The sequence below is a fragment of the Ursus arctos genome, unplaced genomic scaffold (assembly GCF_023065955.2).
Source record: "Ursus arctos isolate Adak ecotype North America unplaced genomic scaffold, UrsArc2.0 scaffold_28, whole genome shotgun sequence".
Classification (NCBI taxonomy): domain Eukaryota; kingdom Metazoa; phylum Chordata; class Mammalia; order Carnivora; family Ursidae; genus Ursus; species Ursus arctos.
The window spans coordinates 35,643,786-35,658,270 of record NW_026622963.1 but is presented as its reverse complement, the minus strand read 5'-3'; the positions used below and the strand labels follow the sequence as shown (position 1 = coordinate 35,658,270).

Genomic DNA, 14,485 nt, shown 5'->3' with positions numbered 1-14,485 from the left:
CACCTGGGCAGGCGATCCTTCCTGGGGCCCAATCGATCACTAAGAACAGAACTGCTGAGGTGGACATTTCAAACTACCAGCGGCCACGAACACCCTCCCTGCGCCCCAAGGATGGATTCGGCCTGATTATATCCATGTCATGAAGAAGGGCTGCTGCTCATTCCTGCTTGGGAAGCAGAACCAACAGGAGGACATGGATTCCCCCCTCCTCTCCAGCGCAGGGACCATGAGTTTGTGTGGGGATGGTCCCTCAGGTGCAGTCAGGTGCACCCCCCTTAGGGAAATGATGGCGGCCAGGCTCAGACTCACGCAAGAAGTGTTTACTAATCCCGGCTCTGTGGGGCAGCCCATGCCAGGTACTGGGGCTCCAGAGAGACCAGGCCAGGGTCTGCCCTGAAGGAGCTCAGAGTCTAGTTACTACGGTAAGGCAGAATATACAAGATGTACTTTGCAGATAAAGTTTGGGGTGATGTCAAGAAAAGGAAACCTTAGCGATATTGCTAAATAAAAATGGAAAGATGCCCCTAAAAAGGCAGAAATTGTGTCAATAAAGCGTGGAAGAGGGAATGCTTATGGTCTAGGGCCAAAAGATAAAAACCAGGCTGGCTTGACCTAAGCAGAAATTAAAACAGGACAAATCAGGAGGTATCTATGGGAAAATGGGACTATGCACTGAATCCCAAGCTAAGGATTTGGGATTTTATTGTACAGGCCAGAGAGTGAATCACATACTAGCTTGTGGTGTTTGAGATGACTTTAGGAAGAAATGGGATCAACTTCTATTTTCTTTGACTTTAACAATGACAGGTTCGTTTAACGTACTCTAGCAGGGCCTCTCAAACTGTAATGCGCACCAAATCACCCAAGGATCCTGTTAAAACGCAAAGTCTGATTCAGGCCATTTGGGATGAGCCCAAGATTCTGCATTTCCCAGTCTCTCAGGTAATGCTTATCCTGCTCTCGACACTCCCAAGTGCCAGCCTTTCCGAATCCTGCCCACCCAGCTTCAAAGCAGTTCTCCTCCTGGTCCCTGCACACGAAGGCTTCACTCTCCTACAAACCACACACACACACACACACACACACACACACACACACACACTCAGCTCCTCCTTCCCACTGTCAGGAAGATAGCAGGCAAGTGACTGATAGCCATTAAACTGGAAATAACCAGAGGCCTCTGTCCAAGTGGACACTTCCACTGTTGGCCCACCCCATTCCTACACCCTTCCAATGTCAGTTCTTTGAGGATGGGAGCTTGGTCCAACTTCGCAGCATCTCAGGATCCAGGAAAACCCCTCGCCAAGAGTAAGTGCTTGCTAGTACGTGCTGACTGATTATCAGGAAGAGGAACGTACGTGGCTCACCTCAGTCACTGAGGCCAGGCAAGACATGTAGTTATCATAGTTCCTAAAATTCTAATCACCTGTACAATTCTAAAGACTTCTACACCCACCAACCTCCCTGGACATGATTTTTATAAAATTTATGTTTTTACATTTTTCCTGTCTCGATTTTCGGAGGGTTGGTCTGTGCTGATTCTCATAGCCAAGGGAATCACAGGCACTACGTGCAAATAATTAATTCCGAAAAAAGAAAGGCAGTTTTGGGAATGCACAGAATTCGAGGCTTGGATGCCCTGCCCCCTGTCTGTTTCTGCACTTCACAACCCAGGAAAAACTCATCAAGGTGGTATTGCTTCCCGGCCTCGGAATTAAAATCCTTCTGTGGAAGCAATTTCAAGGGAATAGACACTTAGAGCAGGATGACAGAATTTTTTTTTTTTTTCTAAAAGAAGAGATGCCTCAGGAAGAAAACATATACAAAATGTTTAGTGGCTCTCTGAAGCGTCTCCTAAGAGATGCCTGTGCTTAGTGGTGCCTCGTGGCTTAGCGGTGCCTGGAGGCTGAGACCAAGCCTCCATCCGAACGACGTCACTGTGGTTCACAGAAGTGTCTGCTCTGTTTCTCATCAGCGAGGATTCACTGAAACTACCTCCGGTCACTGGCTTGACTTTAAAAAAACTGAATTTTATTATTTGGATGCAAAAGACATTGTTTCTAAACTATGTCAGCCATATGTCAAGTAAACATGGGCTATTGATCTGTGACAGTGAATGAACAAGAGAATATTTCAAGACATTTTCTAACTTTACCTGGATTTGGCTGAAGATATTCTGTGGCTTTCGAGAGAATTTCTGCAACAGCTTTATTGGTAATATCTATTTTCTTTAAAAGAAAAACACATAAAAATGTTGGTAAGTGACACTGAATTCACAGAAAAACAGAGCAGTAATATGCATTAATTTAATACATTAAACACATTATTAGGGTGAGTTTAACCTAAATGAACGTCAGCATTTTGGGGCAGAAGCAATTCATTTCTCACTTTGATTTTGGGACAACTCTCTCTCCCCATGATGACGGAGAACATTCATTTCTTTTTCTTTTTAACATTAAAGTGAGTGTTCACGTAATATTTAGAAAACTCGGCCAAGTCATTAAGCCCCACTAGATGACTGGATATACTTGAAGGTCTCTCAAGCCAACACAGGGCTTGTCTGAGCCAGACTTTCCTTATCTGCTGAGTGAACTTGATGTCTAACTCACATAAGGACGCCCTGATAATGATTTACGATAGAAACTACCACAGTAAATCAAGAACGAAAGAATCATTCTCACTAGCATATCACTAACATAAACACCCACGTGTTCCATCTGCCACGTGAAGACTGAATCTTCCCTTCCACAAAACTATTCCTGGACACTGGCTGCTGGTTAACCAGACACCAAATGTGAGAATATACAATTAAGTTAAATATGCACATTACAATAGCTTTATTTTATACCATCAATAACCTGAAAGAAAATGCAAGGGAAAAGGAGATCTCATTCATAAGAGCAATTTAAAAATACGCAACGATAAGGAATAAATATAATGAGAAATGTACACTATTTCAAAAACCATATTCCTGAATGGGAAAATTTAATTGTACAAAGATGTAAATCCTCCCCCAAATTAACATGGACAATTAATTCAAATCTCATCTCAATTTTAATTTTTTTCTTTTTTTTGTTACAACTTGGCAAATTAATAATAAAGTTAGGTTCATGCCTCACGCTACATACCAGATTACAAATATAGACCTAAGAACAAAGTGTAAAGGTACTAAATTATACAGGAGTGTATTTTGAAATATGTGGATGGAAGAATCTTCTAAGCATGACCCCAAATCCAAATGTCGTGTAAGTGAAAAGACAGTACACGAAGTTTGACAATATTGGCAAAATGAAAGAGAAAGAAAACTGTACAAGGGACATGCGCTTAGAATTCATAATACACAGAACTCCCATTTAAAGGACAAAAACAAAAACAAAACTCAACCCAACTAGAAGGGACAAGAACATAAACTGGCAATCCACAAACGGGGGAAAGTATAAGTTCAAGCACTTGACAAAATAGTCAGAAAAATTGTAAATTAAAAAGGAGATACTTTTCACTCACCAGAGTGACCAAAAAAATTTTTTTAACTGATTTGACCCAATATTAGGTATTATACAGGTGTGGAGGAATGGGCCCTTTGACACACAAAGAGCAAAACAGATACAACTCTGGAGACCAAGGTAAAGGACCTACTAATGGGCATATTCATGCCACTCTTGGACTTCCAAAAAGTTATCACCTGGAAACACACCAGCAAAGTGCAATGACGTAAAAGGATGTTAGACCATGTTATGTCGTATAAAAAACCGAAACCAACTTGAATGATAGGCAGTAAGCGATTGGATACATTGTGCAACATCCAAATAAAGGAATACTCTTTACTCATCGGACAGAAAATACAAGGAAGTGCCACACGTACTGGAAAGATGCCCATAGAGCACTGTCAGGGAAAGAAAGCAAGTTGTAGAGTGCTTTGTAATACAAGAAATTCATTTTTGTAATTGAAACGACGACAATCTGGTCAGGGTCAGAAGCTTTCAACCAAGCTAGCTCAACCAGCCTGAAACTGTATTTGTTCCCTTAGCTGAATGCCTAAATCCAGGGCCCCAGGAAGGTTTAAAAACACAAAGGCAGTATGTAAATGATGAAGAAATGAACACACTTGCATTACTGGTGCACACGTGCCCGCTGTGTGCAAGGTGCGTGCGCGTATGTGCATCTGGCCTTGTAACAAGTTTTGTAAGCTCTGAACTCTCTTCAGTACGTTTGACTGTTTATGAAGATCATTGAAATGTTTAAGAGAATAGGATCACCTAAATGTTTATGTTTTACTAGAGTTTCAAGAAATGTAAGTACTTAGGAAAGCCATATTTTAAATTTGACGTGACATTAGAGCAATTCCATGCATCGCGTTTGTGATTCTAGACATTTGAAATGTCTAAGAGAATCTGCTTAATGTAACTGGAGATAAATGTTTAAGGATTTAATCTGTTAAACCTACGATGTAAGGGAACCTACATGAAGATTAACTGAAAATGATCACCCTTTTTACGCCAAAACTACTAAATTTATAAATAAGATTCAGCAGTTCAGTTTAAGCTTAAGAAAAACTAGGTTTTAGGGTTTATAAACTTTCCTAAGTTTCATATTAATTAAGACACAACTTAGAGTGTTCCCTTCCATGTATCCAACCTTCATGAGACATGAAAAGCCACCAGGAAGGCTAGGCGTCATCTCTGAAGGGTGACAATGAGATCTGTGTCAGGGGTACTTTCTATTTTAGATCCTTCTCTATCTTTTGGGAGGAAAAAAAGCCAAGAGGCAAGTGGCCAAAACTCACAGGCCTTGTGTGCACAGACGAGAGCAGCTTTCAGGACAGCCCGGCAATCAACACTGGGAATCCACCCTTTACAAAGTGGAGGAGACGCCCACTAGCCACGATGGCAAATATGGGCACTAAAGATGAACACTGAAAAAATAATCCATGCTGTTTAAAAACAAAAAAATAAAACAAAGCCTCCCTCCTAGAAGAACTAAGGAAATTGTGGGCAGGGGGAGACGCTCAGGGTAACAAAATGCTGTGCAATGTCTGCTGCAAACCATTAGAACAAATGGGAAAGCACAGAGGTAAAATTATTTCTGTAAAGTCTACTTGGTATGAAGGCATCTTTGTCCACTGATTAAATCTGTAATTTCCTTCAAAGGTTGGCACCCTACCCCTACAGTGCCCCAAAGCCTGTGCCACTGACTCTTTCAGGCCTCAGCCTCAGCTGGAGAGCTGCGAGCAGCCCTGGTTACTATGATGGTTGTTCACAGTATTCTATTTTTTAAAATTATTTTTAAAAAGAATCCATATGCCCTCTCAAAAGAAGAGAATCCACACCTGCCACTATATCCACCTTATTCCTTAAGTAATTTATTTGTGCTTACCCTTCTCTCTCTCGGTCACACTTGGTAGAGGTGGCTTTTTGGGGGAAAAAATAGTTCTTGGTTTTAGTTATTGATTCTACCTTTTTGTTGTTATTGTTTCCTATTTTATTGATCTCTCATCTATCTGTATTGATTTCTTCCTTCCACTTAAAATGATTTAATTTGCTGTTATTTTCCTAGCTTCTTGGCTTAAATGATTTATTCATTTTCTTCAAGCATTTATTTTCTATGAAGTATACTGAAGCTGTAGCCATATACCACAGGTTCTGATATATACAACTCTGTCTCTCCTGACTAAATGAACTTTGATTCTACTTTTCATTTCCTCTTTAAGCCAAGAATAATTTTTACACATTTTTAAATTTCCAAACATCCAGAATTGGGAAGGTTTACTTCCTTGTAATCCTTGCATTCTATGATTTTACACTGGGAAATTTTTTTAGTTTTTTCTGGAGACTAGTATATGATTATCTTAATTGTTCTAAAAGGACTTAAAAAGAATACAGATTCTCAATTTGAAGAATGCAGATATCTGTGTTTATAATCAAAGCTATTAATCATATTTTATACTAATTGTCTATGAGCCAACCTATTATTATCAATTTAATCTGTTATTTTATGAGAGGTATATGAAATCTTCTACTCTGGACTTTGTTGATTTTCGATGTATTTCTGACAACTTTTACCTTATGTATTTAGATGCCATGTTATGTGGTGCGTAGTGGTTCATAGCTATTACAATTTTCTGACAGACTATATGACTGCATCTTTTTAAATAATTTTTTAGATCTATTTATTTTAGAGGGAGAGAGACAGACAGAGAGCACAAGCAGGGGGAGGGGCAGAGAGAAAGGGAGAGAGAGAATCCTCAAGCAGACTCCAGGCTGAGCACAGAAGCTGACGGGGGGCCCAATCCCAGGACCCTGAGATCATGACCTGAGCCAAAATGAAGAGCCGGCTGCTTTAACCAACTGAGCCACCCAGGTGCCCCCTTTTTATAACTTTTTCCATTTAGTGGGTTGTGGGGTTTTTTGGCATCAAATTTTACTTTGACATTACTGTTGGTCCTCCATTTCTGGTTAGGATTTGTCATGGAATATCTTGATTCCTTTGTCATTTCTATGTCATGTTTTAAGTGGGTCTGATACTCTCTGATTAATCTCTTCCAGAAAGTCCTTCAAACTTCTGGTCACATATTAGATATTTCCATGCTTTTCGCTGCTTTGCACTTCTGTCATTCACTGGGGTTTTAGGAAGAAAAGGAAGTTAACAAGAGGGATCTCAGTCGACTCATCAACTGAAACTAAAATTGCTGAAATGTGCTTTTAAATTTAACATTTATACTGAATCATTTTGTGAGTAATAAAGTTACACATGATATCTTTATATACCAAGGGATTTTTAAAAGCAATTTCAGGTATGCCAATGATGTTAAAATATTTCTAGGCTTTTCAATTTTCAGAAATTAAGTTTTTTCAAAAGCAAAACAAAATGAGCTTTTCCTCTCAAAGCATTAACATTTCTCGAAACCTAATAGTGTTCATCCAGAATATAAAGAGCTCCCTGGAGGACAGTCCGGCCACGGCCAGGGTATCCTGATGACAGGAACACTCCAAGCCATAGCCCGGGATGAAACTTCCTCCCCGTATCTGATGATAGCTCTACAACCTGCTATACACTGTATCCTCGATGCTACATCTGAGGATGCTTTGCTTTCTCTCTGCCCTCTCTTATCTGGGGAGTCTAGTTATTAAAACAAGGCTATGTTTAAAGGGCCCAAGACCAAGGGGAAGGAAACTAAGGACGCTGATAATTACCAGTGGTCCCAGTTCTACCTCCACCTAGGATATTCCACACAGCTGACCAGGAAACAGCTTAAGGGACAGAGATTCTACAGTCTTCCTTTGGAAGTTGTTACAATCATTTCTGTAACAAACTCATCATACTTTTCTCAGTGCTTTCACACATATTAATTTTTTGCATAATTATCCCAGCATCCACGTGAGGCAAGCAGGGCACACATTATCAAACTTGTGTCACCGGTCAGAAAAGATGAAAGAGCTTCTCGAAGTCCACATCACTGGTTCTAGTGACAGAACCCAGATAACTGTTACTTGTCGCACAGCTTCTGTAACACATGGGAACAGAGCCAGGGTCTTCCACACTATCAATCAATCTTTATGTATCGGAAGGGTCTCATCCCAGAAATACATTTTGATGTTCCAGATACATCATCACAATTACTTTGGTTTTTTTCCTTGCAAAAATTGTTTGCCAACACTGACCATCTTTTCAGCATTCTGACTTTTGTCCACTAGGGGGAACCAACTAGCCATATCCCACCTCCACATTAGAGGGTCTTTACATCCCAGATTCCCACTAATATCCTTCACATTATCACATCACAATGAAAATCAAATCTGTAATACAACTGACATTAACATGTTCTCTTACCCTCTCCATGTCAAGAAATTCGTCATCTAGTTTCGTTCCTTCGACACCACTTATTTTTTCACTAAATAGCTGCAGAGATAAACAGAAGTTAACTGAATTGTATAATCTGTTATCATAGTTTCTGACTCAAATTATTACAAACAAAAACAAACTCACGTTCAGCTTGCTGCATTTCTTACTAAGTCCTTTAAGAAAATTGTTGGAACGAGTAAACAAATCAAAGGACATTGGAATATGTGTATTTCTCACTCAACAGATATTAATCATGCACCTACTGTATGTAAAGTACATAGCAGGTGCTCTAGCAGAAACACAGTAAATAAGATCCTTATCACCAGGAACCTGGAGTTCGGCAGAAGAGTTAACACACACACTCAACTGAAATACAAGGGAAGAAAGATCCGAACAAAATACTGTGGGTACAAATTATTGTAAACATACAAAGTAACAGGCATTTCAGTGATTCATAGGATTCTGGGAGCCCACAGTGTGTGGGGGGGGGGGGCATCCCGGACCTGTTTCCTACAAGGCTTGGCATTTGAGCTACCCATTTAAGGATAAGGGACATTTCAACAGGCAGCACTGAAAAAGCCTCGCATGAGGCAACGCACGGAAAAATGCCCAGAGACAGCAATGTGTAGGACGGGCGTACCACCTTGCCACTCTGGTACTTAGACCAGATAATTCTCTGTTGCGGGAGGCTGTCCAGATGCTTAACATCATGCCTGGCCTCTACCCACTCGATGCCAGCAGCACACACATACCCACGCAGGGACAACCAGAAACGTCCCTGGATGGTTAAGAATCGCTGGTAGAGAACAAATGTGTTCAAGAAACAGCAGGAAATTTGGTTTGACTACAATGAATAGTGATCGAGGGAGAATGCAGGAAAATGAACACTGGAAGTTGGAGAGGGCAGATCACACAAATGCTCAAATGGCCCGCTGGAAGGTATGACTGAGCAGTCCCTGAAGATTCTTCGTCCAAGACAGTGCAGTCAGAGAAACCCCCTAGCAAAGTGACTCTGGTTCCAGTGGGGGTTGCTTTAGAGAACAAGGAGGAGGGATGAAAACAAGTTAAATCACTTTCTTTAGAAAAGCACATCAACGTAATTTGTTTATACCTTTAAAATATTGATATGAATTTAAGAATCAGTAGTAAAGCAGGGGAAGGGTTTACCATCAATTAATGGTAACAGGATTGCAGGTTCTTTTACATGTAAGTATGACTTTCTGCTCCTATTTACACTGCGACTGTAAATACAGTATTACTCTTTAATATGAAGAATGTAGGTGTAGACAACAGGTAACTTCCATTCAAGGTGTGAGGAGGAATGACTTGGACAGAGTAGACAGGGGAAGAGTACACAATGGCCATGATCTTTTATCTTCTCTGTAGCTATGTCTCTGCAGCTTGTCCTGGCCAGAGCTGGAGACTACGTACCCCCTGAGTAAATCTGGGTTGGACTTGACACTGGTTTTGAACCACAGACAGAAGCGTAGGCCTTGGCAGATCTCGTATGCTTTCAGTCATTCTCTTGAAACCCTGCTGCCACCATGTGAACAGGCCTGGGCTAACATCCTGGGTGGTGAGAGGCAAGTGGCCCAAACACCCCCCTCAGGACAACCAGGCGCTCCCCAGAATCAGAGTCCCGGTTGACCTGCAGTGGACTGCAGGCACAGGAGATAAGCCATGGAAACAGGAGTTGAAAAGATGATGGTTGTTTTACAGGAAACACTGGAGTGCTTTGTTACTCAACAAAAGCTAGCTGATACACTACACAATAGCTCTTGTTTTTCAGGCTCAGTACAGATGTCAGGGGGATTCTCCTAATGCCCTGATGCAAGGTACAACCTTCCCCAGAAACTGCCGAATCCCAGGGCCACACACCGAGCAGTGTTTACATGGAAGTATTCATCAATTAGACCCCCAAACACCTTTCTGTCAGTAGTGAAACCATTTAAAATACTAGTTCTTAACTTTGGAGGTAATACTCTGAGACTCTAACGTAAAGTTACACGACCACACCCCAGGAAAAACACCCATTTTGCTGCAGGGTAGATTGCAAAAATGGCCACAATGCCTTGTAGCTCCTCCCACTAAGAAGTGCGGTCTGCTTGTCTACCAGATGACTAGTTTTTGTCAATAGAATAGAAAGTAAGTGACACGGCGTGAGCCCTGAGTTCAGGTCTTACAGGTAGGTTACAGCTGTAAAGTGGCTGCGTAGATCTGCTCGCCCTCTGAGCTCCACTCTACCCATCGCACGTGGATAAGCCTGAGCTAGCGTGCTGGAGAAGGAAAGCCCACTCAGAGCAGATAAGCCTTCCAAGCGGAGTCCTCTCAGAGCACCAAACGGACCTGGCAGCTGACTACCAACAGATGAGTGGCTCAAGCCCCGCTGAGAACAGCCAGACCAACAGACCTCCCGAGTGAGCCCGGCCCAAATCACAAGTTCACAAAACTGGGGATAAAGAGTTTCTGCTTTTGAGTCACTATGCTTTGAGGTGGTCTGTTCTACGGCAAAACACCAATACAGTTGCCTAGAATTTCAGAGGGCTCCTGGAACCCCCTCTGCAGAAGCCCATGCACGGGTCCCTGTTTTAAAATACCCATTTGAAAAGCTCCTTAGCACTGACAGGCAGACCAGAAACTTCCTTAACCTGAATCCAGGCTTACTGGTTCAGGTTATACCTGTTCTATTTTCAAAAAGCAGAGTGTCTAATAGAAGGAGGAATGTTCCCACTTTTAAGAACAAAAAATAGTGAGATTAATATTCCTTTCTTGTTTGGAAAGAGACAATAATACAGGGCGGTTTACAATATGAGTCACAGGTTAAGAGTCATGATCATTCTGCTTTTTCTGAATTACCCAGCGATGTTCAGCTGTTTCGAGAAAGTAAGTATAAATATACATTTGGTATCAGCTCCTTAGACCATACAATATTTGATACTTCATCACTCAAAGAATATGGCTGAGCATCTACTATGTACAAGGCACCACAACTAGTACACGGACATAAAGACGAAAAAGACAAGCGTGACCCCTAGGGGTTCCTGACCACCTCAAAGAGGCACAGAAACTGAAGTTCTATTTCTTGTAAGTGTTGGGAGCTAAATATAAATACTCAAGTTCCTACTTCTAGCAAAGATAACTAGATAAAATCAACTCTGATACACTCCCTCTGCTCTGAATACTTGGCAATGATAGACTGAATATCAAAAAAAAGGGGGGGGGGGACCATAAAGATAACCAATGCTTTTAAAACAGAATCAAATTTTTTCGTGGACCAGAAAAGGAAGAGAGAAACACAACACGATGGACAGGGTTAAGTCTCAGTTGTACTGGTGTCTTGTCTGCCACAGGCTCTGGTTGCCAGCAGTCTGGCTCCGGTTGGGTAAAAAGGTATCTACAAGTTCCCCGTGAGACAAGAGCCTGGAATCAGGCTGTGCTTAAACCCAGGGGATGGGGAGGAAAAGGAAGTTGGAAAAAACATCCATATGCAAACCACTGTCTGAGTTTAGCACCTTCGCCAATCTACAGGCCCAGGGAGACTGGAGAGCAAGGAAGCAACTGGGTCACCCCCAGCTCTCTGGCTAGATCAAAATACCCCCAATATCACCAGAGAACAGAAACCACTCATCAGCACTGGGGCCTTGGGAAGCCAGGTAGAAGAACTCACAACCACTAGAGAGAAGTGAGCAAAGATGGGGTACGAGTAACAAAGACACCCTCCCCCATAAAAATTAACCACAGAACTCTAAATTCTAGGGCACAAGGCTAAATCTAACACCAAGTAAGAAAGCCAACAAAATTATAGATCACAACATGAATTCACTTGTGGTAAATATCATTTTATGAAACAATATGACAGAAACCATATATGTATGCTTATGATATTATCAATACGATAAATGAAGGAATAACTTCTATTAAAGAGCAAACAATTACACAAAAGGGAAATTTTTTAAATTGCTATTGGAAATGAGAAATATGGGAAATAAAAAACACATAATCATGAAAACAAAATATTCAATAAATGGGATAAATTTCAGACTGGGCATGATCAAAGAACAAACTAGTAAACTAGAATAGATTACTAAGGAATGTATGGAAAGGACAAAAAATTTTAAAGGAAAAAGACCTTTTAAAAAAAATATGAAATATCCATTTGGAGGATAAGATATGTCTGATTGGCACTCCAGAAAAAAGAACAGAATAAAGGAGACTCAGTATTTTAAGAGTTAATAGCTCTGGGTTTTTTTGTTCTTGTGGGGTTGTTTCTTTGTTTTTTTTGTTTTGCTTTTTTTGAAAACGGAATGAAGGTATGAGTCCACAGTTTAGAAGTATACTCAAATGCTAAGCAACGTGAGTATTAATTCACAAGAGTTCAAGCATAAACAATTCTGAAACTCCCAGTAAAACAGCAATAAGATTTACAGCAGACTTCTCTTTGGCAACAGCAGATTCCAGGCAGCGATGGAATATCAGTTTCAAAGTGCTAAGAAATGTGAAAATCTAGAATTTTGTGTCTCCCTGAACTGTTACTTAATAAGAAAAACAAAACAAAGACATATTCAGACAGACCATCATAGTTTCTAATAAGAGGAATGTTAAAGTACTTCATCAAGGAAATAAAACTTGATCCATGATGGAAGGTGTGAACTGTAAAAAAACAACAGTAGGAACAGAAACTGACACACTATGGTGGCAAATGTAACTACTACTAAAAACAAACAAGCAGAGACAAATATGTGAGTTCACAAAAGGGTAACATTATAACCTTAAGCAATAGTAAGATGGGAGGGGGAGGGCGTTCAGTGGCTATTCGGAGCACTGCAAGGTTCCACCATGTTCAGGAGGAGGTGGGAAATGGACATCACTTTAAACATTGTTAAAACAATAGATAAGAATCTGTGTTATATAATTAATGGTAACTACTAAAAGCATAAAACGATAATCTACATATAGTACTATGTAGGTTATAACATAGTATGCATAACAGCACGTTGGTGGAAAATCACTGTTTTCCAATCCAAAAAAAAAGAAAAACAAGAAAAAAAGGTTGGCAAGGTCGGGGGTGGGGCAGAGAACAAAGGGGATTACAAATGGAAACCACAACATAGGAGAGTAATAAGTTTAAATACATCAGTAGTTATTATCCATGTAAATCATTAAGTTCAACATGCTAAAGGATAAATATAGTGGATTTTTAAAGTTTTTATTTATATTTTTTAGTAATCCCTACACCCAACATGGGGCTTAAACTCACAATCCCCAGATCTAGAGTCATGTGCTTACAGACTGAACAAGCCAGGGGCCCCCAGAGTGGATTTTTTAAGTCCCGCTATCTGCAGCTTCTGAGAGACACACCTAAAATATAACTGAAAATAAGTAGATATGTTAAACCTACTATGAAAATGCTGATAAAAGAAAGTTGGTAACAATAGTATCAGACAAAAAAACTTTAAGGCAAAGCACGAATAAGGATAGAGAATCAATCTAATAATAGAAGGAGAAATCCCCCAAATTACTGTTACAATAATGATCCACCTAACAGCACAGCTGCAAAAAACTAAGAAGAAAGCAAAAACTGAAAGAAATAATTTAAGTCCACAATCATAGCAGGAGATTTCAGTACAACTCCAACGGAAAACTGAAGGCCCAAATGTGAATTAAAAAAAAAAAAAAAAAAAGACTTGGAAGGAATATAGATGATCTGAAAGACCAACCTTGATCAAATATGGACACATCTACCCATCCTTCCAGCCAATAAACAGAAAAATGTATATTCTCTGCAAGTAAAAATAAAACATTAGAAAAACTGACCACTTACTAGGTCACAAAATCAACTAACACCATATAGAACATTTTTTAAAATTTTACCATCATGCCCTTAAATTAGAAATCAATAATACCAGGGGCACCTGGGTGGCACAGCAGTTAAGCACCTGCCTTCGGCTCAGGGCGTGATCCTGGCATTCCAGGATCCAGCCCCACATCGGGCTCCTCCACTGTGAGCCTGCTTCTTCCTCTCCCACTCCCCCTGCTTGTGTTCCCTCTCTCTCTGGCTGTCTCTATCTCTGTCAAATGAATAAATAAAATCTTTAAAAAAAAAAAAAAGAAATCGATAATACTAATATGTAGGTATAAAAATTTTAAATTTGGTCCTAAATAACAATGAATTATGAAAGAAGCCCTAATAGAAATTACAAAAAAACCTTTCATTTAACAATGAAAATAGTACCCATCAAAACCTGTGTGGGATGCAGCAAGAGCGCTGTTTAGAAATCAATGAATTACCTTAAATTCATCAACACAAAAAGCCATTTCAACTTAACGTTTCAAATATTAATGACACAATGTCATTCAATCTAATTCATGAAGTATCTGAAAGTCCACCAACTCTGAGATCATTCCACATGCCACCGCTCACGGGCCCACTGAGAAGCAGAAGCCGATGGCCAGAACACAGAAATAAGTACTGTTCCATAACACAGATGCAGAATTTGCTATTAGAACTCAGATGGAAGGAAGCAAATTATATGGATGAGGAGGTACCAAGAACGCTCCAGAATAGAACCTAGAAGGATATGTGGAGAGCACCAAAGAGACCAGAGAAGAAGTGGCATTTCCGGCAGAGAGAACAGCATAAGCTAAC

The 14,485-nt window shown here is 40.3% G+C and overlaps 1 protein-coding gene across 2 annotated transcripts in view; it reads right to left on the bottom strand.

Annotated features, from left to right (window-relative positions):
* The window catches only part of SH3GL3 (SH3 domain containing GRB2 like 3, endophilin A3), a 127,748-nt gene that overhangs the window by 40,144 nt on the left and 73,119 nt on the right, over nucleotides 1–14,485 (bottom strand). The window contains exons 2-3 of one of the 2 annotated variants that reach the window (XM_026510568.4): nucleotides 7,828–7,896; nucleotides 2,156–2,228 (exon numbers count right to left, since the gene is read on the bottom strand). In XM_026510568.4, the coding sequence (XP_026366353.3) occupies nucleotides 2,156–2,228; nucleotides 7,828–7,896 (142 nt within the window). Of the gene's footprint in view, nucleotides 1–2,155; nucleotides 2,230–7,827; nucleotides 7,897–14,485 lie in introns of those variants that run through there. The other variant, XM_057303805.1, reaches the window with a different exon arrangement.